Here is a 25877-nt window from a genome sequence, read left to right as displayed (position 1 = left end):
TTAGCTCTTTTGTTACAAGAATGTGGGTTTTACCACCATCTTATGGAGAAATGTTGAGATTTTTGATTTGGCAGGCACTTGGCCTGGGTATGTAAGGATACAGGTTTCAGTGAGCCTTTTTTGGGCTGTGGTAAGTTTAGTTTAGTTTTCAAAGCCTTTGCAGTGCTGATAGTATCTGTACTCTGTGTGCACTACCAAGTGGGCAGCCTGCAACCTGGCCAGGTAGCTGTCAGCTCAGTCCTGGAAGTCTTTGTTATACTTTATAGGATCAGGTCCACACGTGGGCACATTGTGGGTCAGCTCAGTCAGGCTCTCTCTTCCTGAATCTCGGCAATCGTTCCTGGGTGTTAGACTGTTGAGTTCAGGCCAGGGGATACTGGAGAGGGGATACCGGAGAGGTAAAATAGTCAACTCGGTGACATTGGCAGTACTTTGAATTCTGGTGTCTGTCCCTGATCATCCTGCTATTCTGTGTTTTTTTGTTATTGATGTTGTGTATTTATTTGTTTTGAGAGAGAGAGAGAAAGTACGAGTGGGGGAGGGCAGAGAGAGAGAGAGAGAGAGAGGAAGAGAGAGAGAATCCTAAGCACTAACAGTGAGGAGCCTGATGCAGAGCCCAGACCCATGAATCATGAAATCTTGACGAGAGCTGAAGTCAGACCCTTAGCTGACTGAGCCACCCAGGCGCTCCCAGCTGTTCTGTATTTTTAAGGAAACTCAAATAATTGTTCCATGTGTTGTATCCATGTTTTATGGTTCCATTCAGTGGTAGTAAAAGTTTGGCATATATTCCTCCATAGAACTGGAGCCCCTTGATTATCTTCTGTTTGTGATTTTTACGTTTTTAAAGTGAAAAAACAGGCTATAGTTTTATTTTCTTGCATTATCTTTGAGTTGGTAGGACAGGCATAATATATGTAAAAAATGGATAGTGGAATATTGTGTCTTTTTTTATTTTTCCTTATGGAACAGGTCTTTATATGGATATTGGCTTTATATAATATCTTTGATTTTGCTGTCATTGTCATGCCAATCTCATAGAATGAGTTGGGAAGTGTTCCTTCCTTCATTATTTCCTGGAGATAGTGTAGGATTAGTACTATTTCTCAAACCTTTGCTAGATTTGTCAATAAAGATACCTGGGATTGGAATTCCTGTGGGAAGGTTTATATTTATAAACTTATTTTTAAAAATAGGCATTGGGTTAATCAAATTTTCTTTCTCGTCTCGAGTCTGTTTTTTGATAATTTGGATTGTGACCATTTCATCTAAGTTGTTGAATTATTTATAATATTTTCTCATTTTCTTTTTAATGGGTATTTTTCTAGTGATGACCCCAGTTTTTAATTTTTCTGTTGGTAGTTTATGTATTTATCTCTCTTTGCTGTCATTTTTTTCTGGAAAGTCATCTATTAATTTTTTCAAAGAACCATCTTTAGGTTTCATTGATTTTTAAAAATTCTCTTATTGTGTTTTTATGTCAGTGATTTTGACTGTTATTTCTTTTTTTGTATTTTTTAATGTTTTTATTTATTTTTGAGACAGAGACAGGGCATGAGCAGGGGAGGGGCAGAGAGAGGGGGAGACACAGAATCTGAAGCAGGCTCCAGGCTCTGAGCTGTCAGCACAGAGCCCGAAGTGGGGCTCGAACTCAACGGAGTGTGAGATCATGACCTGAGCTGAAGTCGGACGCTTAACTGACTGAGCCACCCAGGCACCCCTTGACTGTTATTTCTTACTATGATTTTGATTTGATGTTCTATTTCTAGTTTCTTAATTTTTTATTTTATTTATTATTATTTTTTTTCCTTTTCTAGATTCTTAAAGGAGAGGCTTCTTTTATTATTAGAGTTGAGATCTTTCTTATTTTCTGCTATAACTGAATTTCCATTTTTTCACTACTTACCTGAATCTTACAAATTTCAAAATGCTGTATTTTCATTTTCATTTAGTTCAAGCTGTTTTCAAATTTCCTTATCATTTCCTTCTTGACTAGTGGGTTATTTAGAATTTGTGTGTGTGTGTGTGTGTGTGTGTGTGTGTGTGTGTGTGTGTGTGTGTTATCAGATATTCGAGGATATTGCTTATAATCTTTTTTGTTTTCAGTTTAGTTCCACTGTAACCCTAGAACGTGTTTGATATAATTTCAGTCTTTTAAGATTTGTTGAACTTTGTGTTAAGGCCTACAATTTGGCTTATTCTGGGGTTGTGTGCTTGAAAAGAGAAGGTATATTCTGTTGTTATTAAGTCGAGTGTTCTAGAATGGTCAATTTAGACCTACTTGGTTGATAGTACCTTTAAGTATTTTGTGTCTTTATTGAGTTTTATGTCTACATATATCAATTACTGAGCAGTGTTGTAAACAAGTATATAAATATAATTGTGTATCTAAATATTTCTATTTTCAATTATGTATTTTGAAGCATTGGGTGGGTGCATTTTAGGATTATTGTCTCCTTGATGAATTGACACTTTTATCGTTATGTAATGTCCACTGCTAGTTCTTACAATATTCCATGTTTGAAGTATGCTTTAAAAAAGTGTGTGTGTGTGTGTGTGTGTATTTCAAGTTTTTATTTAAATTCTAGTTAGTTAACATATAATATGGGTTTCAGGAGTAGAATTTAGTGATTCATCATTTTCTATTTTTTAAAATTTGTTTAATTTACATCTAAGTTAGCATATGGTGCAACAATGATTTCAGGAGTGGATTCTTTAATGTCCCTTACCTATTTAGACCATCCTCCCTCCCAAAATCCCTCCAGCAACCCTCTGTTCTCTATATTTAAGTCTTTTATGTTTTGTCCCCTTCCCTGTTTTTATATTATTTTTGCTTCCCTTCCCTTATGTTCATCTGTTTTGTATCTTAAATTCCTCATATCAGTGAAGTCATATGATATTTGTCTTTCTCTGATGAATTTGGCTTAGCATAATGCCTTCCAGTTCCATCCATGTAGTTGCATAAAAAATTTTTTTTAATGTTTATTTTTTGAGAAAGAGAGAGAGCATGAGCATGAGCAGGGGAGGGGCAGAGAGAGAGGGAGACAAAGAATCTGAAGCAGGCTCCAGGCTATGAGCTGTCTGCACAGAGCCCGACATGGGGCTTGAACTCATGGACCCTGAGATCATGACCTGAGCCGAAGTCACATGTTTAACTGACTGAGCCACCCAGGCACTCCTGAAGTACGCTTTTTTAATAATATAGTCATAGCTTTCTTTTGATTAGTATTGTCACATTATATCTTTCTGTCTCTTTGTTCTTTTATCTTATAAGTATCTTTAATAGTTAAAGTATGTGTCTTAGACATTATAGACTACTTTTTAAATTTAAACTGATAATTTCTGCATTTTAACTTAATTTTTTTCATCATAAGTGTACTCTGTAATCCCCATCACCTATTTTGGCCATCCCTCCCATCCATCTCCCTTCTGGTAACCATCGGTTTGCTCTCTATAGTTAAGAGTCTTTTTCTTGGTTTGTCTCTTTGTTTTCTTTGTTCATTGGTTTTGTTTTTTAAATTCCACATATGTTTGAAATCATATGGGATTTATCTTTCTCTGAGTTATTTTACTTAGTGTTATATTCTCTACCTCTATCCATGTTGTTGCAAATGGCAAAGATTACATTCTTTTTTATGCCCGAGTAGTATTCCATTATTTATATACACCACGTCTTCTTTATCCTTTCATCTATTGGTGGGCACTTGGGCTGCTTTTGTAGTTTGTTGTAAATAATGCAATAAATGTAAGGGTGCATGTATTTCTTAAAAGTAGTGTTTTGTATTCTGGGGGGTATAAATACCCAGTACTGTGGTTCCTGGATCATTAGAGTAGTTCTAGTTTTAACTTTTTTAAAAAACTTCTTAAACAAATGTTTGTTTATTCTTGAGAGGGAGAGAAAGAGAGAGCACATGCGCATGAGCAGGGGAGGGGCAGAGAGCGATGCAGACACAGAATCTGAAGCAGGCTCCAGGGTTTGAGCTGTCAGCACAGAGCCTGATACGGGGCTTGAACCCACGAAGCATGAGATCATGACCCTTTTTTTTTTAGAGGATTCTATTCTATCTCTTTGACTAACAAGCTGTGCATCTGTGTGTTTTCATAGAGGAGTTGCTCTAGAGTTTACATTATACATTTTTAACTTATCAGCATCTGCCTTCAGGTAACATTTTATCACTGCAGATGTAGTATAAGACTTTGTGTGCCAGTATATTTTCAGTTTTGCCCTCCTAGGTTTTGAAATACTGTTGCCAAACTGATTTTAGATGTATTATGAACCCCACAATAAATTTTAATTTTTGCTTTAAACAATTAACTTTTAAAAAGATTAAAAATGAGGAAAATATCTTTTATATATTCACATACTTAGCATTTCCATCACTTTTTATTGTTTTGCATACAGGTATCTTGATCCAGGTTTTTTTTTATTATATTTTTTAATGTTTAGTTATACTTCTGAGAGGGAGAGAGAGAGAGACAGAACATGAGTGGGTGAGGGGCAAAGAGAGAGGGACACACAGAATCGGAAGCAGGCTCCAGGCTCCAAGCTGTCAGCCCAGAGCCCCATGTGGGGCTCGAACTCATGAGCTGTGAGATCATGACCTGAGCCAAAGTCGGGTACTCAACTGACTGAGCCAGCCAAGCTCCCTGATCCAGGATTTTATTATCATTTTCCTTTTGTCTGAAGATTTCTTTAACAGGGGCTCCAGGGTGGCTCAGTCAGGTAAGCATCTGACCTTTTATGTTACTTTTATTTTTGAAGGATGCTCTTTGCTACATGTTTTGCTCAAGGTTTATGAGTTTTTTTTCCTTAATGTTTCTCCAACCCCTTTAATTATGTTGTTTCACTGTCTTCTGGCTTACATAATTTCAGATGAGAAATTTGTAGTCACTCTTGTTTTTCTTACTCTGTAAGTAATATGTCTTAGGCTGCTTTTTAAGATTTTTCTTTTATTTCTCTGTTTCAGCAAGTTGACTATAAAGTGTCGTGTGTGTGTGTGTGTGTGTGTGTGTGTGTGTGTGTGTGTGTGGTGTTTGCCATTTTATTGTGGTTCTTGGATCTGTGGATTTACAGTTCCTTAGTTTGCAAGATTTACAGCTAGTATTTCACCAAATACATATTCTTATTCCCTTCCCACTCCCAACCTCACATGTTAGATTGGTTGCTATTGCCCCACAGGGCTCTGTAGCTGTTTGTCTTTTTTCATTTCATCTTTTACTTTGGGTAGGTATTGTTTGCTGTATCTTTAAGGTCATTCATCTTTTCTTTTGCCATTTCTGATCAGATGTTAATTATTCAAAGTGAAAATTTTGTTAGTTTTTGATGTTACCTCTGTGAATTCCATTAAAATTTTTTTACTCATTTTTCTCATTCATTTTCCTTTACATACATTTATTTATTTATTTAACATTTATTCATTTTTGAGAGACAGAGAGAGACAGAGCATAAGCAGGGGGGGGGGTGGGGGGCAAAGAGCGAGGGAGACACAGAATCTGAAGCAGGCTCCAGGCTCCGAGCTGTCAGCACAGAGCCTGATGTGGGGCTTGAACTCACAAACCACGAGATCGTGAACTGAGCCGAAGTCAGATGTTCAACTGACTGAGCCACCCAGGGCCCTATCTTTTACATTCTTTTTTAATAAAATGTTTATTTATTTGGTGGTGGAGAGGGGCAGAAAGGGAGAGAGAGAATCCCAAGCAGGCTCCAGGCTCAGTGCAGAGCCTGGCATGGGGCTCCATCCCACGACTGGGAAATTACGACCTGAGCTAATATCACGAGTGGGATGCTTAACCCACTGAGCCACCCCAGGGCTCCTCATTTTCTATTTCATTCTTAAGCATATGACGCATATTGATAATAGGTGATTTAATATCTGTGGTTGTCCCTTCTGTTAACTCCATTGTTTTCTGTTTTTATTTTTATATTTTCTCCTGGTTGAGACTCCATTTTCCTGCTTCTCTGTATACTTGGTACATTTTCATTGGATGCCATACTTTGTGATTTTTGTTGTTCCTATTGTTTTTTGTTGTTGTTGAGCTAGATTTGTTGTAAAACAAATGTTGAACTTTGTTTTAAAGTTAGTTTTGGAAAATTTTGATTATTGAGACTTATTTGTTAGCTCTCTTAGGGATGGTCTAGAAGATAATGTGTTGTAGGCTTCATTTAGCATTACTTTTATTTGTTTGTTTTTGTTACTTATTTTTAAGTAGGCTTCATGCTCAGTGCAGAGCCCAACGTGGGGCTTGAACTCAGGACCCTGAGATCAAGACCTGAGCTGAGATCAAGAGTTGGACACTTTACCGGATGAGCCACCCAGCCACCCCAGCCCTAATTTTAAAGGCATGTTTTGAATGTGTTAATATAGTCAGTGAGGTCTTGGCACTCTGGCTGGAGGGAATACGACTGATTCCTGGCTCTGGGAGCTCTGGGACTTGTGTTGCAGCTGTGCTCTCATCTTTCCTTGGAACTTGTTCTTGTTCAGCCTTTTGGGGTTTTACTCCACTTTTAAACAGATTGGTATTCAGATAAAAACTTAAGGGTACCCTTATGCAGATGTCTGGATCTATTTCCCTGTACAACTCCTTCCTCTTGTGTACTCTGTTCCACAATTTCTAGCCTCCAGAACAGGTGATTTCTGTGTCCCCATTTCCGCAAAATTGCCAGCCTCTGAGTTCCCCTCTCTGTGCTGTAGTTTGTACATTAACTCCATGCAGAAAGCCTTTGTGATGTGGGGTGCCTGGCTGGCTCAGTGTGAAGAGCATGTTAGTCTTGATCTCAGAGTTGTGAGTTTGAGCCCCACATTGGGTGATTAAACAAACAAACAAACAAACAAACAAACAAACAAAGTTTTAGAAAAGTAAAAGAGAAAAGAAAGGCTTTGTGATAGTAGGGTTCACCTTGTTTCTTTCCTGTTGTCCAGGGATTACAGTTCTGTCCCTCCCTTTTGTTTAATGTCTAGTCATGGTTGTTTCCTATAGTCTGTCTGGTTTTCTAGCTGTTTATGGCTGGAGGGTAATTTGAACCTTCTTACTCCCATGTGGCTTTAAATAGAAGTCTGCTGTATTATTTTAGGAACTTAAATGAGTTTTAATTCATAGTATTAATATGGAACATTGGATTTTTGGTGGAAATTTTTCTTCAGTTAGTGCTGTTATTTACTTCAAATTTCTTTGCAACAGAGTGAATCAAAACTACAATAAAAGGGCTAATAGATACAAAAGAAAAAGAGAAGAGGGAAGAAAAGCCAAAGAAAAATTAAAATAAATAATTTTTATGTTACCATATGTAATTAGACTTCAAAGTTCTATTAAAAACCAAAACTGGGAACATCTGAAAGCAATATGGAAATATAAAATGTAGGCATCTATTTTTCAGTGATACGGCTTTGACAAAGTACGGCCATTATCTTTTGCATTCAGAAAAAAATAAATTTAGCATTTGATTAGTCAGAAAAATCATACCAGAAGCCAGTGAGCAGCAATAGAAAAACATAAAGGAGGGGTGCCTGGGTGGCTCAGTGGGTTGGGTGTCCAACTTCTGCTCAGGTCATGATCTCATAGTCCATGAGTTGGAGCCCTAGTCAGGTTCTGTGCTGACAGCTCTGAGCCTGGAGCCTGCTTCCGATTCTGTGTTTCCCTCTCTCTCTGCCCCACCCCTGCTTGCTCTCTTTCAAAACTGAATAAACATTAAAAAAAATAAAAAGAAAAAAAGAGAAATTTAAAGGAAATATGGGAAATTTAAAAATTACATAATGTTGATAAGTTGGTCCATTGAACAGAAGGAAAAGAATTGTGATGGATTGGTGAATGTAAAAAGCATGCCTTATTGGTGCCAAAACCAAGAATTGAGAGAAGTAAGGAAAAGAAAGCAAGGCAAAAATTAAAAATTTCTATTTGAGGAATACCACAATATAGAAAGCTGAACACACACACACACACACACACACACACACACTCCCTCCACCCCCCCCCCCCCCCCCACTTCTAGATAAAACAAATTTGAAATAAAGCCAATTGTGCCAGAAAACAAAAAATAGCAATGGTCAGGAAAGTGGAGAAAGAAACATAAAACAGAGCAAAACACTGGTTTGGAACATTAAATGACAAAACCAGCTAAGTCATCATGTTTCAATTTCTTTAACAATGAGTATTCATTATCATGAAGAATCATAAAAGAAAGATTAAAATTCTGCCTCCATAGTATCTCTTGAACTAGTTTCTTATTGTCTATTCCATTGTAGCAGTTATGTTGGGATTATTTCAAGAATTTCCAATCTCTCTGTACATAGTCCTTATATTTGTCTATAGGTTTCTACAAAAGCAGATTCCTTTTATTAAGAAAATTCTTTGACCTTCTATCTCCTTACTGCCCTTCCCACTTACTCTGTTCCAGCCACAGTGTATTTTTGCTCTTCTTCCAACCCTCACATACTCTTAATGTCAGTAGCTTTGCATTTGCCTCTTCCTTCTACTGTAGTGCTCTTTTTCCAGATATCTGCATGGGTTGCTTCCTGTTGTACCTCAGGTCTCTACTGAACTGTCTCTTTACAGACAATTTTATTTTGTAAAGTTTATTTTATGAATATCTTTATAATTCTTTTTAAAAAATGTTTAAATGTTTATTTTTGAGAGAGAGAGAGAGACAGAGCAGGGGAGGGGCAGAGAGAGAGAGAGAGAGAGAGAGAGAGAGAGACACACACACACAGAATCCCAAGCAAGCTCCAGGGTCTGAGCTGTCAGCACAGAGCCCGACTCGGGCCTTGAACTCACGAACTGCAAGATCATTATCTGAGCAGAAGTGGGACGCTAATTGCACGTCCGGGCGCCTCTATCTTAATTAAAATTGTAGTTAGTCCCTTATTTTTTGCTTTATAGTTTTCCTTCATATTATCTTGATGTTATATGTATTTTTTGTTTGTTTGTTTAGAAGAGTAACATATTTCTTCTCACTAGAATGTGGTTTAGTGAAGACAGAGATTTTGTTGTTTAACCCTGTATCCTGTATTTTAACAGAGCCAGACACAGGAGGATTGATCGAATCATCTAATGATGCTTGTTTATTTTTATTTTTATTTTTTTAACGTTTATTTATTTTTGAGACAGAGAGAGACAGAGCATGAATGGGGGAGGGTCAGAGAGAGGGAGACACAGAATCTGAAACAGGCTTCAGGCTCTGAGCTGTCAGCACAGAGCCTGAAGCGGGGCTTGAACTCTCGGACCGCGAGATCATGACCTGAGCCGAAGTCGGCGGCTTAACCGACTGAGCCACCCAGGCGCCCCTAATGATGCTTCTTAAATATGTTGTCCGAGTAATTGTAATTCTAGCTATACTTCATCTCCATTTCTGAGAGTGGGATGTGAACATTTTTCGTAATGATTGTGAATCTATCAGTTCCTCTTTGATGTGTAAATGTTTGCTTTATAAAATGTGAGAAGTTCTGTTGAGGTATCTTGGTAAATTAATCTTTTTATTATTAAATAATGGCAGCCAAGTTTAAGCCACTTACATTTACTGTGAAAACTTACATTTGTATTTAATTTTTATCTTGTTACTTTATTTTCTGTCTATTACATATTGTTTTATTTTTCCTTTGGCCCATTTTGGTTTGGTCAAATGTTCCTCATCCCTTCTTTCCCTTTGTTGTAAAGTTTTCTTTTAAATTTAAACATAACTACTTAATAAATTCTAAAGCTAAATATCCTTTCCCTTTTTCCATGAGCCCTAAAATGAGCCTTGGAATCCTTTAGCCCCAGTCACCTTCTTACCCAGTCCATGTGGTTTCTTAGTTCTGTTTCTTTCCCCTTCCCTCATGAAGTTTGAAACGATGCTGTTTTGGCTGTTTGATCTGTTGTATTAGCTAATTTCTAATATTAAATCATACTTTCTTTCTAATATTAAGTCATACTTTCATTTTGGTGATATTTACTATTATTTTACTTAGTTTTTTTTTTTTTTTCTTCCCCAACCATAGTTTGTAGATATATTTGTTAGGATTTTGGTTCCAAGTGTTTTCTTTTAAAGTCTTTTGTGGGTAGGAGTGACCTTTTGACAATTTGCAATAGTTCATATCGAAAATCATTTAGACTTTGATTGCTTTAACTTAAAAAAATTCTCATGTTACATCTCTTTTATTGTTTTTGATTAATATCATTTAAAAGAAAGATTTAAGTAGATTTCCTATTTAAATTTTCTATTTTCTATTGTTTAAAAAAGCTTTTGTTTAGTTTTTTCTTATTATTAATCCTTTATTTTCTACTCTTTTGAGTGTTTTTCACCTTAAATAGTGAGTTTTGTGACTTTTTGAGTAATGAAATAATTTAAAGCTCTGAAATTGAATACTGCTGTCAATTTCTAAGTTTTAAAAATATATAATTTCTTGTTTTTCTTATTTTATGTTTAAAAAGTGGATTTTTTTTGACTAATTTCTATCCTTAATTTCTGAGACTTCACAAAATTTAAAGGCATTTTTTAAAATTGCATTAGGTCAAAGACTCACTTTTTCATGACTCTTGTGTTTATTTTACTTTACTGAAGTGAATTTTGTAAATTAAGTTGCACCACATTTGTAAGGTGTGTGATTAGATTATGTTCAACATTTACAGAATTTATTATTATTTTTTTTGAGTGGTTTGCAAGGGTCTGCATCACTTTTATGTATGGAAGCATCTTAAAAATAAGCTTCTCTGGGCATCACTACTCAATTTCACTAGGTAGAGAGGTATGTAACCTGGCGTATGAACTTTGAAAAGAAGTTCAAGTTCATTGGGTGGTTAAAAAACTCCTCGTATAGACAGAGGGTCATCTCACGGTCAGGTCAAGAGAAGAACAGGGCATAAAATAAAGAATACTTTAAAAAGTGAGTTGTGAGGACAAAATATATCATTCTGGGCTGTATTCACATTTGTGTAAGGAAAGGCTGGGTTTGAAGGAGAAATGACTCTAAAGTGTTATATTTGCCATTTGATATGGTATAATGTAGTTAAAATTGCCTAAATTGTTTGATTTTGTATACCTTCAACTTTTTATGTGTGTTAATTATAAGCCTTAACATTTATAATTCTATGTATTTATTTCTATATAGGCCTCGAAGCAGAGGAAAAATTACAGTGGAAGATGAGGACAGCATGGATGGACTGGAGACAACAGAAACAGAAAATATTGTGGAAACAGGTATCAAACTTAACAGATTTTTAAAAATGTACATCATAATTTGCACAATTAGCATTTGTCTGTATACTGAGTTCTAAAATTTACATCTGCTGAAGTAGTTTGATAGGTTATGACAGTGAAAAAACTGAGTTCTCTTTTTTTCCTGACAGTGCTGATTTAGTGGAAAATATTTAATATCTATAGAGAAATGTTTTTATTGAAGCAAAATTAAAACTGGGTTAAGCAGTAGTTCCAGGTCATCAGTTTGATAGTTTGTAATATATTTCTTTTATGAACCACCCAGCGTTTGTTTGAAGCTTATTGTGTTAGTATATGTGTGAGGGGAAAAATATGCCCCATTAACTAATGGTATTGTGAAATGCTGGGTTAAACCAGACCAAATGCTTTCTGGTCTTTTGGACGTTTAGGTGCCTTAAAGAAGCTAACGTGTATTGTGGATCTGCAAAGGGAAGATACTTCCAAAATTTATAGAGTTAGTGATTTAAAATGTCAAAAGGACGAGGTTTCATATTGTATTCAGAAGGCATCTGTGTGAGATGGTCTCTCGTTGGCAGTGGTTTTTAACCGTTGTTTGATAGAGTTTAGACATAGTGATCGGCTTTTTCTCTGAAGTTGAATGTTGTCTTCCTGTTGCTCACAGAATGTCATCCAGTTTTTAGAGAAAAGTTAGAAATTGCTGTATCCTGAAACACAATTTTCCATAAGATACTTCGCCAGTGTGTTGGTGCTCTACAGCTGTAATTCTTGGAAGGCCTTCACGTGTTCTCCAGTTCTCATCCCTCTTTCTTTTCCAGTAGGGTCTCAGTAGGTAGAGTTCCGGCTGTAGCTTGGAATGCACAGTTCCACATTTTGCCGTTTTGCTGCGGATTTGTTACCACATTGGTTTAAGCTTGAATTTATATAAGTGCCCCACTAGTTACTTTTCAGGATTTTTTTCCTAAAATTTTTTCTGTACTGTATACTGTTACTTTCTAGCGGAAGGTCTTTTTGAAGTCTTAAGTGACATTTTTCAACATAGCGATTGCTTATGAGTTGCTTTAAACCAGTGCTACCAGACTGTGCCACAGGCAGTCTTCTAACAGCAGTCTTCCCGAGTACTTTCCCTCATTCTCTAGAAATTTAGCATCTGCCTTTCTCCTTTCCCCTGCTCCTCCCATTGTGATTTTAATAATCTATTCAGTACCCAGACCTCTTGGCTCCTGGATTTCCTTAAAGTTCCTATTCTGCAGCCCACCTCAGTCCTCTTAATGTAGGGCCATAAGAAGGTCCTACATTATTAGCCTTTGTCGTTGTCTCGCTTGTTATCAGGATTGCCGTTTCACTTCCAGAATCTCGCCATCAACTGTCCTAACCCTCTGACTGCTACCCCTTCTTTTTCCAGCTCGTTTTCTCCCAGTATTCTCACATCATAATTCTTCAACCATATCGAGTCCTCCAATCCAGTGATCTCAGCGATGGGTTGTTACCCTCCTCCACTAGCTCCGAGTTTGTGACCCATTGTTGGAGTCATCGTCTCAACTTTAACGTTTTTACCACCCTCCGATTGGTTTCCTTTTATTACAAAACCTAAATTCTGCAATGTAGCAGCTGAAAATGGCTGGAGAAAAACATAAACTTGGTCACTGGTTTCATTTTAAATTTATGACTTCAAATCTCAAGTGTGTATGATTGCTACCCTACACTCATTCCACGTGTACTTAGAAATTTCCTCTCCCAGTATCAGTGATGATTCTTTCATCACCTTCTCTTCTCTTTTCAAGCTTCTAACACCTCTTCCCATTTTTCATTCTTAAATTATTGATGATCTTGCTTATTTCAATGGAAAAAAAAAAATAGAGGGAACCAGGGAAGAGATGCTCTACTGACCCACCATCGCATCTTCTTTCCCGCTTGCAGTCCCTTCCATGTGTTTTACCTTCACTACTGTTAAAATTGAGGGGTGAAACGTCTGGTTATCAAAGGTCAGCTCTGCTGCATGTCCTGGATTCTCTGTCTTCCCCTCATAGGGACCTGGCACCCTCCTTTTCCTTGGCTTCTTGCAGCATGCATTTCCTGTCTCAGTGAATCATTTCCATTAGCATTTGAACGTGCTGCAGTATTGCCTTTCCTGAACACAAACACCCTCCCTTGATCAGAGGTCCCTTTCCAGGTACTATGTTGCTTTTTTTTTTTTTTTTTTTAAACTTTTTAATGTTTATTTATTTTTGAGAGAGAGAGACACAGAGTGTGAGCCGGGGAGGAGCAGAGAGAGAGGGAGACAGAATCCGAAGCAGGCTTCAGGCTCCGAGCTGTCGGCACAGAGCCCAGTGCAGGGCTCGAACCCACGAACCGTGAGATCATGACCTGAGCCGAAGTCGGACGCTCGACCAACCGAGCCACCCAGGCGCCCCCCCTGATTTTTTACTCACCTTTATAGGAAAAGTCCATGAAGGAGTTGTCTATACTTGTGGCTGCTGCTCATTTTTGACCACTTTCTCATGACCCTCCTCTGAGACGGGCTTTCTCCCCCCTCCACTTGTTGGAGATCGTTCTTGCCGGTGTTGCCCGTGATCTCATACTGCCGCAGCCAGCTTTTAGTCTTTGTCTGCCTTCACACAGTGTCCTATTCAGTGTTGTTTCACACAGCTAACCTCTTTCAGTAGTGACTGTTTTTTTGCTTCACTTGCAGGACACCACATTCTTTGGCTATTTTCCTGCATCGCTGGTCTCTCTTCATTGTCTTTTGCTCACCTTCAGTTTAGTTGCTTTACATACTATCTTTGTGCTCTTCATTCCAAAAATTATATTATCGGCTCTTTTCTTGCTTTGAGCACAGCCTGTATCTTTAGCTTTCTTCTTAACATCCGCTCTTAGATGTCTAAAGAGGATCTTAAACTTAAGGTGTCCTGTGCGGTGCTATTTTTTGTTATCCTGAAACCTTCTCTTCCGGTGTTTCCATCTCCTTAAATGACATCATGCATCTTTCAGGCTAAAAACTATGGAGCCCATCCGAAAGTCTTTGGTCTGCACCTTCACCATATATCCTGTTTCAGACGCTTTCCACCTCTGTCTCTACTGTCCACCAGCACTGCTTGTGTGGGTGGCTCCAGGAGCTTCCTGTCTCCTTGCTTTTGCTCTTCATCGTAGTCTTGTTGTCCACAGAACAGCCAGGGATCTTTTCAGGCCAAACTCAGAGTCTTTTCCTTCCCTCTTTCAACCATACAGAGCCTCCAGTGAAACTTAGAACAAAATTCAAAGCTCATATATCATGGTTTTCACCCTGTACTAGCCTGACTTTGGCTACCTGTCCAATGACATCTTCTACTTTCCCCCTTGCTCATTGGGCTCCAGACGTACTGGCCTTTTTGCTATTCCCAGAGGCCACTAACAATTCCTTTAACAGGCTTTTACACTTTATATCCGCTTAGAACCCCCCCGCCCCACTTTCCTAGATATTCGTACTGATTATTGTCTGGCTTCCTTCAGGTCTCCGCTCATTTGCTCTCTTCTCAGACAGGCGTTTCTTGGCCAACTTGTCTAACACTTGTCACTCTGTCCTTTTCTCCTTTACTTTTCTTCTTAGTATTTAAACAGATAGGACATAGTATTAGATAGTGGTTTATTGTGTGTCTTCCACACTCGACTGTAAGCTTCCGAAGGTTAGGGATTTGTCTTGTTCATGGATTTATTCCCAGTGCCTAGAATACTCCCAGACACATAGTAGGCTTTAGTTCACTAGTAGAACGAGTGTTGCATTCTTACAGTTTCTCTTGTATTTCTAAGCTAGTACTATACTTAGAACATCACCACAAAGCTAAAATTCTAACATTTAATGTTTTCTTATGTTTAGAGTAGTAAGCCCCACAAATAGACTGTCTTCTTATGCTATCTCTTATGAAACATCAAGGCAAATAAAATTTAGTAGAATGTTTTGACAGGAGCGGGGTATTTTTCTTATTCTGGCCTTGATACTAAAGTTAAATAAAATCAAGTGAGTTTGTTTTTCCTGTCTTGGTCCTTGGAAAGACCTTTGTCCACTTGCTTTAGTGAACACACAAGGTAAGGAGACTAGTAAAGCAAAGAATAGAGAATAGTTGTTAAAACTACCAAGCTACAGGGGTGCCTGGCTGGCTCAGTCAGAGGAGCATGTGACTGACTCTTGGTCTTGGGGTCATGAGTTTTGAGCCCCATGTTGGGTGTAGAGATTACTTAAATAAATAAAACTTAAAAAAAAAAAAATAAGCTACAAATAAACCCAAGCAAAGAGAAGGGTTCCATGCGTTTCTAATAAGTTTAAAACCACACTCGAGTTGGCTGCAAGGCTTTAATATCTTTGTGCATGTCTCAAGGCCCAAGGTTTATTGTGAAGTCCCTTATATCTGTGACTTTTGTGCCTTGGTACATCTGTTTAATGATGTATAGTAATGTAAGAGTGTTTATTAAAATGAGGATGGGGGTTTGTGTGTGGGTGGGGTAAGGTGGTAGGAATGAGTATCCTACAAGTGGCCATTGGGGAAGTTGCAAGAAATTTCACAGATCAGTTTGTTACATTTTTATGTTAAGAAAATCCTATGTTTTTTGTTACTAGTCTGCTTTTTCCTGTGTAAATAAAATCAACCTGAATGAAGTGTAAGGTACTTAAGAGAAATTCCACTTTTCTTGGAGAATCATTATATAATCAGGGCTTTGCAAACTTGTTTAGTTAATTATAATTGGTTAATTATGATTTAGCTAATTATAATTAAAAATTTCTTTTGACTATTTAAGTTGTCGTAGTTTGGCTAGTGGGAGCCCCTTTGCAGCTGGCTTCTAAGCCCTTTTCAGTATCATCTCAAAATGTTTGAAAGCTCATTGCTCTTTGGCAGCAGTGTTTTTCAGGTCTGTCTTTAATTTTCTCTGTCCCAGGATATGAAATCGACTGTTCCCCAAGGACTCCTAGTTCTTTTTAGTGGAGAGTAGGATTAGAGATTTTTATCTCTAAGGATGCATATTGTATTGTTTTTTATCGAGAATTAGTTATGTTAGTCCATTTTAGTGATATTAGTTACTACACAGATGTGAGAGTGTATGCACGTGCTTATAAATAAGTCCTTGTTCACATCGATGCTTTCAGTTTCCCTCTAGCATACTTTTTATTGGCAGACGTTAGTTTTAGAGCAGTTACAGGTTCACAGCAAAATTGGGTGGAAGGCACGGGTATTTCCTGTATGCCTCCTGCCCTTGCACATGCATAGCTTTTGTCGTTATCAACACCCCCCCACCAGCATGGTATATTTGTTATAAGTGATGGAGCTGCGTTGATACATCATTATCACCCATAGTTTCCTCTTCGTGCTGTATGTTCTGTGAGTTTGGACAAGTGTGTGATGCTATGTATCTGTCATTATAGTGTTATATAGTATTTTCACGCCCCTAAAGCCCCTCTGTGCTCCACCTGTTCATCCCTCCCTCCCCTTTAACCCAGCGCAACCGCTGATCTTTTTACTGTCTACATAGTTCTGCTTTTTCTAGAAGGTCTTACAGTTGGAATCATACAGTATGTAGCCTTTTCAGATTGACCTCTTTCACTTAGCATTATGCATTTAATTTTTCTGCATGTCTTTTCATAACTTGAGAACTCGTTTCTTTTTAGCAGTAAATAATATTTGTTGTTGGGATGTACTACAGTTTGTTTATCCATTCATCTGCTGAAGGACATCGTGGTTGCTTCCAAGTTTTGGCAATTATGAGTAAAGCTACTGGAAACATCCACATGCAGGTTTTGTGTGAATGTGAGTAAGTATTCAGCTCCTTTGGGTAAGTTCCAAGGAGCATGATTGCTGGATCATGTGGTAAGAGTAAGAGTATGTTTAGTTTTGTAAGACCCTGCCAAACTGTCTTCCAAAGTGGCTGTACCATTTTGCACTCCCACCAGCCGTGACTGAGACTTCCTTTTGCTCCCCGTCCTCTCCAGCGTTTGGTGTTGTCAGTGTTGCTGATTCTCCTCATCCTCCTCCTCTTCCTCCAACTTCTTTTTTTTAATTTATTATCAAATTGGCTTCCATGCAACACCCAGCGCTCATCCCAACAAGTGCCCTCCTCAATGCCCATCACTCATCTTCCCCTCTCCCCCACCCCCATCAACCCTCTGTTCTCTGTATTTAAGGGTCTCTTATGGTTTGCCTCCCTCCCTCTCTGTAACTATTTTTTCCCCTCCCCCTCCCCCATGGTCTTCTGTTGAGTTTCTCAACATCCACGTATGAGCAAAAACCTATGATATGTCTTTCTCTGACTGACTTATTTCACTCAGCCTAATACCTTCCGGTTCCATCCTCATTGGTGCAAATGGCAGGATTTCATTCTCTCTCATGGCCAAGTAGTATTCCATTGTATATATAAACCACATCTTCTTTACCCGTTCATCAGTTGATGGACATTTAGGCTCTTTCCATAATTTGGCTGTTGTTGAAAGCACTGCTATTAGCATAGGGGTACATGTGCCCCTATGCATCAGCACTCCTGTATCCCTTGGATAAATTCCTGTTAGTGCTATTACTGGGTCATAGGGTAGTTCTATGTTTAATTTTTTGAGGAACCTCCACACTGTTTTCCAGAGCGGCTGCGCCAGTTTGCATTCCACCAACAGTGCAAGAGGGTTCCCATTTCTCCACATGTGCGCCGGCATCTGTAGTCTCCTGATTTGTTCATTTTTTGACCACTCTGACCAGTGTGAGGTGATATCTCAGTGTGGCTTTGATTTGTATTTCCCTGATGATGAGTGACATCGAACATCTTTTCATGTGTCTGTTCTTGGCCATCCTAATAAGTGTGTAATAGTTTCCCATTTCAATTTACATTTCCCCGATAACGTATCAGGTGGAACATCTTTTAGTATGGTTATTTGCCATTTGTATATCTTTGGTGAGATGTCTGTTAAATTTATTAGCTCATTTTTAAATCAGGTTGTTAATTTTCTTATTGTTGAGTTTTAGGAGGTCTTTGTATATTTTGGGTAAGAGTCCTTTGTCAGATGTGTCTTTTCCCAGTCTGTGGCTTAAGTTCTTAATCTCTTGTCAATGTGTTAAGCAGAGTAGAAACTTTTAATTTTAACAAAGTCCTTTTTATCAATTGTTTCTTTCATGTATCATGACTTTGGTTTGTATCTAAAAAATCATTGCTAAACCCAAGGTCATCTAGATTGTCTCCTATGTTCTAAGAATTTTATACTTTTGCATTTAACATTGAGGTCTGTGATCCATTTACGTTTACGTTTGTGAAGGATGTATATAGTCTGTGTCGAGATTGTGTGTGTGTGTGTGTGTGTGTGTGTGTGTGTGTGTGCGCGCGCGCGCACGTGCATGCGTGTGCACAGGCGTTAAGTTTTTCCAGCATCATTTGTTCAAAAAGACTTTTTTTCTCCATTGTATTGTCTTTGTGTCTTGTCTTAATGACCAGATAAGTATTTATTTGTGTCTATTTCTGGCTTCTCTGTACCATACTACTAATGTATTCACTTTTTTGCCAAAATTATACATTCTCGATTACTGTAGCTATCTGGTAAGTCTTGAAGTCAGTTCTCCAACTTTGTTCTTCATCAGTATGTTGTTGGCTAATCTGAGTCTTTGGCTTTTCTGTAAACATTTTAGAATCAGTTTGTCAACATCCACAAAATAACTTACTGGGGTTTTGATTAAGACTGCCTTGAATCTATAGATAAAATGGGGAAGAACAAACATCTTAGCAATATTGAGTCTTCCAATCCATGAATATGAAATAACTCCATTTATTAGTTCTTCTTTATTTTCCTTCATCAGAGTTTTGTAGTTTTCATCATGTAGATCTTATGTGTATTTTGTTAGACTTATACAGAAGTATTTGATTTTGGGGAGATGCTAACATAAATGATATTAATACGCATTCTACTTGTTCATTACTATGTGTATATATATATATATATATAAAGTGTATATAAAAGTGATTGACTTTGTTCAGTAACCTTGTTATCTTGTAATCTTGCTATAATTGCCTATTAGTTCCAAGGTTTTGTTTTTGCATATCCTTTTGGATTTTGTACATAAATGATCATGACATCTTTGAACAAAAACCATTTTTTTTCTTCCTTCCCAATCAGTATACCTTTTATTTTCTGTTCTGGTCTTTGTACAAATAGCTATAAGAACTTCTTATAAGAAGTTGAAAAGGAGTAGTGAGAGGGTGACATCCTTGGTTTATTTTTGATCTTAGTGGGAAAGTTTCTAGTTTCTCACCATTAAATATGGCGTTGCTATATGTTTTTTTTTGTAGATTCTAATTTTTTAATGTTTACTTATTTTAAGAGTGCGCATGAGAATGGGGGAGGGGCAGAGAGGGAGCGAGAGCATCCCAAGCAGGCCCTGCATTGTCAGCACACAGCCTGGTGTGGGGCTCGATTCCATGAACCATGAGATATGACCTGAGCTGCAATCAAGAGTCCAGTGCTCTACCAACTGAGCCACCCAGGCACCCCTGTAGATATTCTTTATTAAGTTGAAGAAGTTCTGGTATACCGAGAGTAGTTTTTATCATGAGTGGGTGTTGGATTTTGTCTGATGCTTTCTCTGCATCTACTGATATGATTATGTGATTTTTCTTTTTTAGCCTATAGATGCAATGAATTACATTAATTTTCTTTTTTTACATTAATTTATTTTCCAATGTTGAACAAGTTTTGCCTACTTGGGATAAATTCTGCTTGGTTGTGGTATATAATTCTTTTTGTATGTCTTTGGATTCACTTTGCTAATATTTTGTTGAGGATTTTTGCATTTATGTTCTTAAGGGATACTGTTCTGTAGATTTTGTTATTGTGTTTTGTTTCCTTGCAATGTCTTTGTTTTTGTTTTTGGCATTAAGGTAATGCTGTTCTAATAGAGTGAGTTAGGAAGTGTTTCCTTTGCTTCTGTATTCCAGAAGACATTGTAGAGATTTAGTATATCTTCCTTAAGTGTTTGGTAGAATTCACCAGTGAAGCCATCAGGGCTGGGTGCTCTCAGTTTTATAAGGTTATTAATTATTGATTCAACTTCTTTAACAGGTATAGATATATTCAGATTGTTTCTTCTTGTGGTGAGTGTTGGCAAATTGTGTCTTTCAAAGAAGTTCATCTAGGTTATCAATTTTGTGGGCACAGAATTGTTAATTTATTTCTTTATTGACCTTTTAATGTCCTTAGGACCTGTAGTGAGGTTCTTTCTTTAATTTCTAATATTACTAATTTATGTCCTCTCCCCTTTTTTCTTTCAATAAGCCTGGCTGGAGGCTTACTGATTTTATTGATCTTTTCAAAGAAGCAGCTCTTTGGTTTCATTATTTTTCTCCATTGATTTCCTGTTTCAAGTTTTATTGATTTCTGCTCTCATTATTATTTGCTATCTTCTGCTTACTTGGATTTAATTTGCTTTCCTTTTTCTAGTTTGATTGGTTGCTTATAAATCTTTTCTAATATATACATTCCATGCTATAAATTTCTCTCAAAGCACTGCTTTGATGCACTAAATGCATCTCACAAATTTTAAGAAGTTGTGTTTTCATTACTATTTAGTTCAAAATATTTAAAATTCTCTTGAAATTTCTTATTTGATTCATGTGTTATGTAGAAGTATGTTCTTTAACCTTTAAATATTTTGGAATTTTCCAACTGTCTTTCCAGTTTAATTCCATCTGTGGTCTGAGGGCAGACATTGTATGATTTTTGTTATTTTAAATGTGTTTTATGTCCCAGAATGTGGTCTCTTGGTGTGTTACCCATGTGATCTGGAGAAGGATGTGTAGTCTGCTGTTATTGGATGAAGTAGTCTATAGATGTCCGTTTTATCCAGTTGATTGATAGTGGTGTTGGGTTGAACCATGTCTTTAGTGATTATCTACTTGCTGGATCTATTTTTGATAGTTGGGTGTTAACATCCTCATATATAACAGTGGATTTATATATTTGTCTCTAGTTCTATCAATTTTTGCTTCATGGATTTTGACACTGTTGTTAGGTGCATATGTGTAAAGGATCACTATGTCTTCTTGGAGAATTGACCCTTTTATCATTATGTAATGATACTCTTTGTCCCTGATAACTTTACTTGCTATGAAGTCTGCTGTGTCTGAAATTAATATAATGTCTCCTACTTTCTTTTGATCTGAAATCTACTCTCAGTAAATTTCTAGTATTCAGCTCAGTATTATTAACTATATGGTACATTAGATCTCTAGACTTACTGATCCTATATAAAACTGCAACTTTGTACCTTTTGACCAATAGGTCCCCATCAGCCCCCTGGTAGGTATTGTCGTACTCTGCCCAATTTTACATTTTTTAGTAGAACTTTGACTTGATTTGTTAGTCTCTCTAGGCTGTACAGAGTATTTAGAGTTTGACTGGAGGGAACTTCTTAAAATTATCCTTGGTATATCAGTTCCATTCTCAAGAATTTAGAGTCACTGAGCATTTGCTTGAATCCTTCCCTCCGTGTTTGTTTATTATTTATTTTTTAATTAAAACATTTTTTAAGTTTACTTAGAGAGAGTGAACATGTGTGTATGCGTGAGTTGGTGGGTGGGTGGGGGGGTTGCAGAGAGAGAGGGAGAGAGAGAATCCCAAGCAGGCTCCATGCTATCAGCACAGAGCCTGATGTGTGGCTCGATCTCACGAACTGTGAGATCATGACCTGTGCTGAAATCAAGAGTTGGACATTTAACCAGCTGAGCCACACAGGCAACCCCTTCCTTCCATGTTTTTAATTAATATTATGTTAAATGACACCTTCAGACTACATTGTTAACAGTTTTATCCAGAGCTCTTACTTCATTCTAGACTGGAGGCTTGCCTAGGGGATTTCATTTCTCATGAAGGAAGAACATATTCAAACTGGGTGCAAGCTTGTGTGTTGGCTTTCACTTTGGATAGACCGATCTCAGTTACCCAAGTCTTTTTCTAAGAATCACCCCTTTTTTTCTTTCTATGAATTCCTACTGCACTCCCCCTTTACAGAAATTCTGCCTTGGTCATTAGACTTTGTTAAGCCTATTTCTCTAGAGTTTTTACATAGCCAGTTTGTACCTTCTATGGGGAGAGATTTTTAGTGGATATTACATTTTACCTGTAGTCTAGACATGATTTTTTTTTGGGGGGGGGGTTATTTATTTTTTTTTATTTAATTTTTTTTATTTTTTAAAAATTTACATCCAAATTAGTTATTATATAGTGCAACAGTGATTTCAGGAGTAGATTCCTTAATGCCCCTTACCCATTTAGCCCATCCCCCCTCCTACAACCTCTCCAGTAACCCTCAGTTTGTTCTCCATATTTATGAGTCTCTTCTGTTTTGTCGTCCTCCCTGTTTTTATATTATTTTTGTTTCCCTTCCCTTATGTTCATCTGTTTTGTCTCTTAAAGTCCTCATATGAGTGAAGTCATATGATTTTTGTCTTTCTCTGACTAATTTCACTTAGCATAATACCCTCCAGTTCCATCCACGTAGTTGCAAATGGCAAGATTTCATTCTTTTTGATTGCCGAGTAATACTCCATTGTATATATATACACCACATCTTCTTTATCCATTCATCCATCGATGGACATTTGGGCTCTTTCCATACTTTGGCTATTGTCGATAGTGCTGCTATAAACATGGGGGTGCATGTGTCCTTTTGAAACGGCACACCTGTATCCCGTGGATAAATGCCTAGTAGTGCAATTGCTGGGTCATAGGGTAGTTCTATTTTTAGTTTTTTTGAGGATCCTCCCTACTGTTTTCCAGAGTGGCTGCACCCGCTTGCATTGCCACCAGCAATGCAAAAGAGATCCTTTTTCTCTGCATCCTCGCCAACATCTGTTGTTGCCTGAGTTGTTAATGTTAGCCATTCTGACAGGTGTGAGGTGGTATCTCATCGTGGTTTTGATTTGTATTTCCCTGATGATGAGTGATGTTGAGCATTTTTTCGTGTGTAGGTTGGCCATCTGGATGTCTTCTTTGGAGAAGTGTCTATTCATGTCTTTTGCCCATTTCTTCACTGGATTATTTGTTTTTTTGGGTATTGAGTTTGCTAAGTTCTTTTTGGATTTTGGATACTAACCCTTTATCTGATATGTCATTTGCAAATATCTTCTCCCATTCTTCTGTTGGTTGCCTTTTAGTTTTGCTGATTGTTTCCTTCGCTGTGCAGAAGCTTTTTGTTTTGATGAGGTCCCAGTAGTTTATTTGAGACATGATATTTAATCTTGATTTTTGAACAAGCCTGGTAGATCTGGAAGCAAAGCTTACTGCTGAAAACCCTGAGAAGTTATTGTTGGTTTTGTTTTGCCTTTACTATTACCTCCCAACTCCTTTGTGCTGTCTCTTTAAAGTCACATCTCATCCCCTTCTTTCAAACCCTGGCATCCACTGATTTGTTCTCTTTCACTATAATTTTGTCTTCGAGAATGCCCTATAAATGAAATCAGGGGTGCCTGGCTGGCTCAGTTGGTGGATTACACAACTCTTGATCTTGAGATTGTGGGTTTAAGCCCCATTTTGGATGTAGAGATTGCTTTAAAAAAAATCTTTAAAAAATTCTAGATGAAATCATACAAAATGTAATCTTCTGACACTGGCTTCTTTCATTTAGTTTAATATCTGTGAGATTCATCCAGGTTGTTATTGTATGTATCAATATAGATTGTTCTTTTTATTGCTGAGTGATAGTACTTTGTTTAGATGTACCCCAATTTGTAATATAACCCACCTATTGAAAGATATTTGGACAGTTTGCATTTTTTAGCTATCTGAAAAACTGAACAGTCATGTATAGGCTTTTGTCTAGAAATAAGTTTTGTAAGTGTTAGAACTTTATTCTACTAACTTTATTCTTTTTCAAAACTGTTGTAGCCATTTTTTCTTTCATCTTTCCACATATTAAAAAAATTTTTTTAAACAAATAATCCTGCTGGGATTTTAACTGAAATTGTGTTAAGCCTGTAGTCTTCCATTACATGAACTTGGCCGTGTCTCTCCATATGGGGTTTTTTGATTTATTTCATTGGCATTTTGTAATTTTCTTATATAGATTCTCTTTATGTTTTGTTTGAGTTATACTAATTATTTCATTTCTTGGGGAGCTATGGTAAATGATACATTAAAAAGGTTTCCACCTGTAATTGCTAATATATAAAAATATGACTTATTTTTATATGGTTGCCTTGTATTCTGCAATCTTGCTGAATTTACTTATTTGTGTCAGGTTAGCTTTAGGAATTTTTGTGGATATCCTTTCTAACTTACGGAGTAAATGTTTACTTAATTAGTTTTCATTAATTACTAATGAAAATGATTAAAGCTGGTGTGTCTTTTAACATGATTTCTAGCATTCCCTAGGTTTGAATACTAGTTATTTTTCTTTTTTTCTTTTTAATGGTTTCAGGAGTAGAATTTAGTGATTTATCGCTTACCTATGACACACAGTGCTCATCCCAACATGTGTGCTCCTTAATGTCCATCACCCATTTAGCCCATACCCCCTCCTAATACCCCTCCAGCAACACACAGTTTGTTCTTTGTATTTAAGAATCTCTTATAGATTGCCTCCCTCTCTGCTTTTATCTTGTTTTTCCTTCCCTTTCCCTATGAGTGAAGTCATGATGTTGTCTTTCTTCTGAGTAATTTCGCTTAGCATCATACATTCTAGTTCCATCCACATTGTTGCAAATGGCAAGATTCCATTCTTTTTCATCATGGAGTAATATTCCATTGTATATTTATACCACATCTTTCTAATCCATCAGTCAATAGACATTTGAGCTCTTTCTATACTTTGTCTATTGTTGATAGCGCTGCCTATAAACATTGGGGTGCATGTGCCCCTTCGAAATAGCACTCCTATATCCTTTGGATAAATGCCTAGTAGTGCAATTGCTGGGTCTTGAGGTAGTTCTATTTTTAAGTTTTTGAGAAACCTTCATACTGTTCTCCAGAGTAACTGCACCAGTTTCATTCCCACCAACAGTGCAAAAGGGTTCCCCTTTCTCCACACCCTCGCCAACATCTGTTGTTTTCTTAGTTGTTAATTTTAGCCATTCTGACAGGTGTGAGCTGGTATCTCATTGTGGTGTTGATTTGTATTTCCCTGATGATGAGCGATGTTGAGCATCTTTTCATGTGTCTGTTAGCCATCTAGATGTCTTCTTTGGATAAGTTCTGTTCATGTCTTTCACTGGATTGTTTTATGGGTGTTGAGATTGATAAGTTCTTTATAGATTTTGGAGACTAACCCTTTATCTGATATGTCATTTGCCAATATCTTCTCTCATTCAGTCAGTTGCCTTTTCATTTTGTTGATTGTTTCCTTCACTGTGCAGGAGCTTTTTATCTTGATGAGGTTCCAACAGTCCCTTTTTGCTTTTGTTTCCCTTGTCTCCAGTGATATGTCTTGAAAGAAGTTGCTTCAGCAGAGGTCAAAGAGGTTGTTGCCTGTTTTCTTCTCTAGGATTTTGGTGGTTTCCTGTCTTACATTTAAGTCTTTAATCCATTTTGAGTTCGTTTTTGTGTATGGTGTAAGAAAGTGGTCCACGTTCATTCTTCTGCATGTTGCTGTCAAGTTTTCTCAACCCCATTTGCTGAAGAGACCGTCTTTTTCCCATTGGATTTTCTTTCTTGTGCTGTTGAAGATTAGTTGATATAATTGTGAATTTATTTCTGGGCCTTCTATTCTTTTCCATTGATCTATGTGTCTGTTTTTGTGCCAGT

At 37.3% G+C, this 25877-nt stretch overlaps 1 protein-coding gene across 23 annotated transcripts in view; it reads left to right on the top strand.

Moving 5' to 3' along the window:
- Positions 1-25877, top strand: part of KMT2C (lysine methyltransferase 2C) — a 283726-nt gene that overhangs the window by 66633 nt on the left and 191216 nt on the right. For 22 of the 23 annotated variants that reach the window (XM_042927176.1, XM_042927161.1, XM_042927160.1 and 19 more), the window contains one exon: positions 11082-11170. In XM_042927176.1, the coding sequence (XP_042783110.1) occupies positions 11082-11170 (89 nt within the window). Of the gene's footprint in view, positions 1-6298; positions 6341-11081; positions 11171-25877 lie in introns of those variants that run through there. The other variant, XM_042927173.1, reaches the window with a different exon arrangement.

This window comes from Panthera leo, chromosome A2, assembly GCF_018350215.1.
Source record: "Panthera leo isolate Ple1 chromosome A2, P.leo_Ple1_pat1.1, whole genome shotgun sequence".
NCBI lineage: Eukaryota > Metazoa > Chordata > Mammalia > Carnivora > Felidae > Panthera > Panthera leo.
This window is presented reverse-complemented; position numbering and strand designations above follow the sequence as displayed.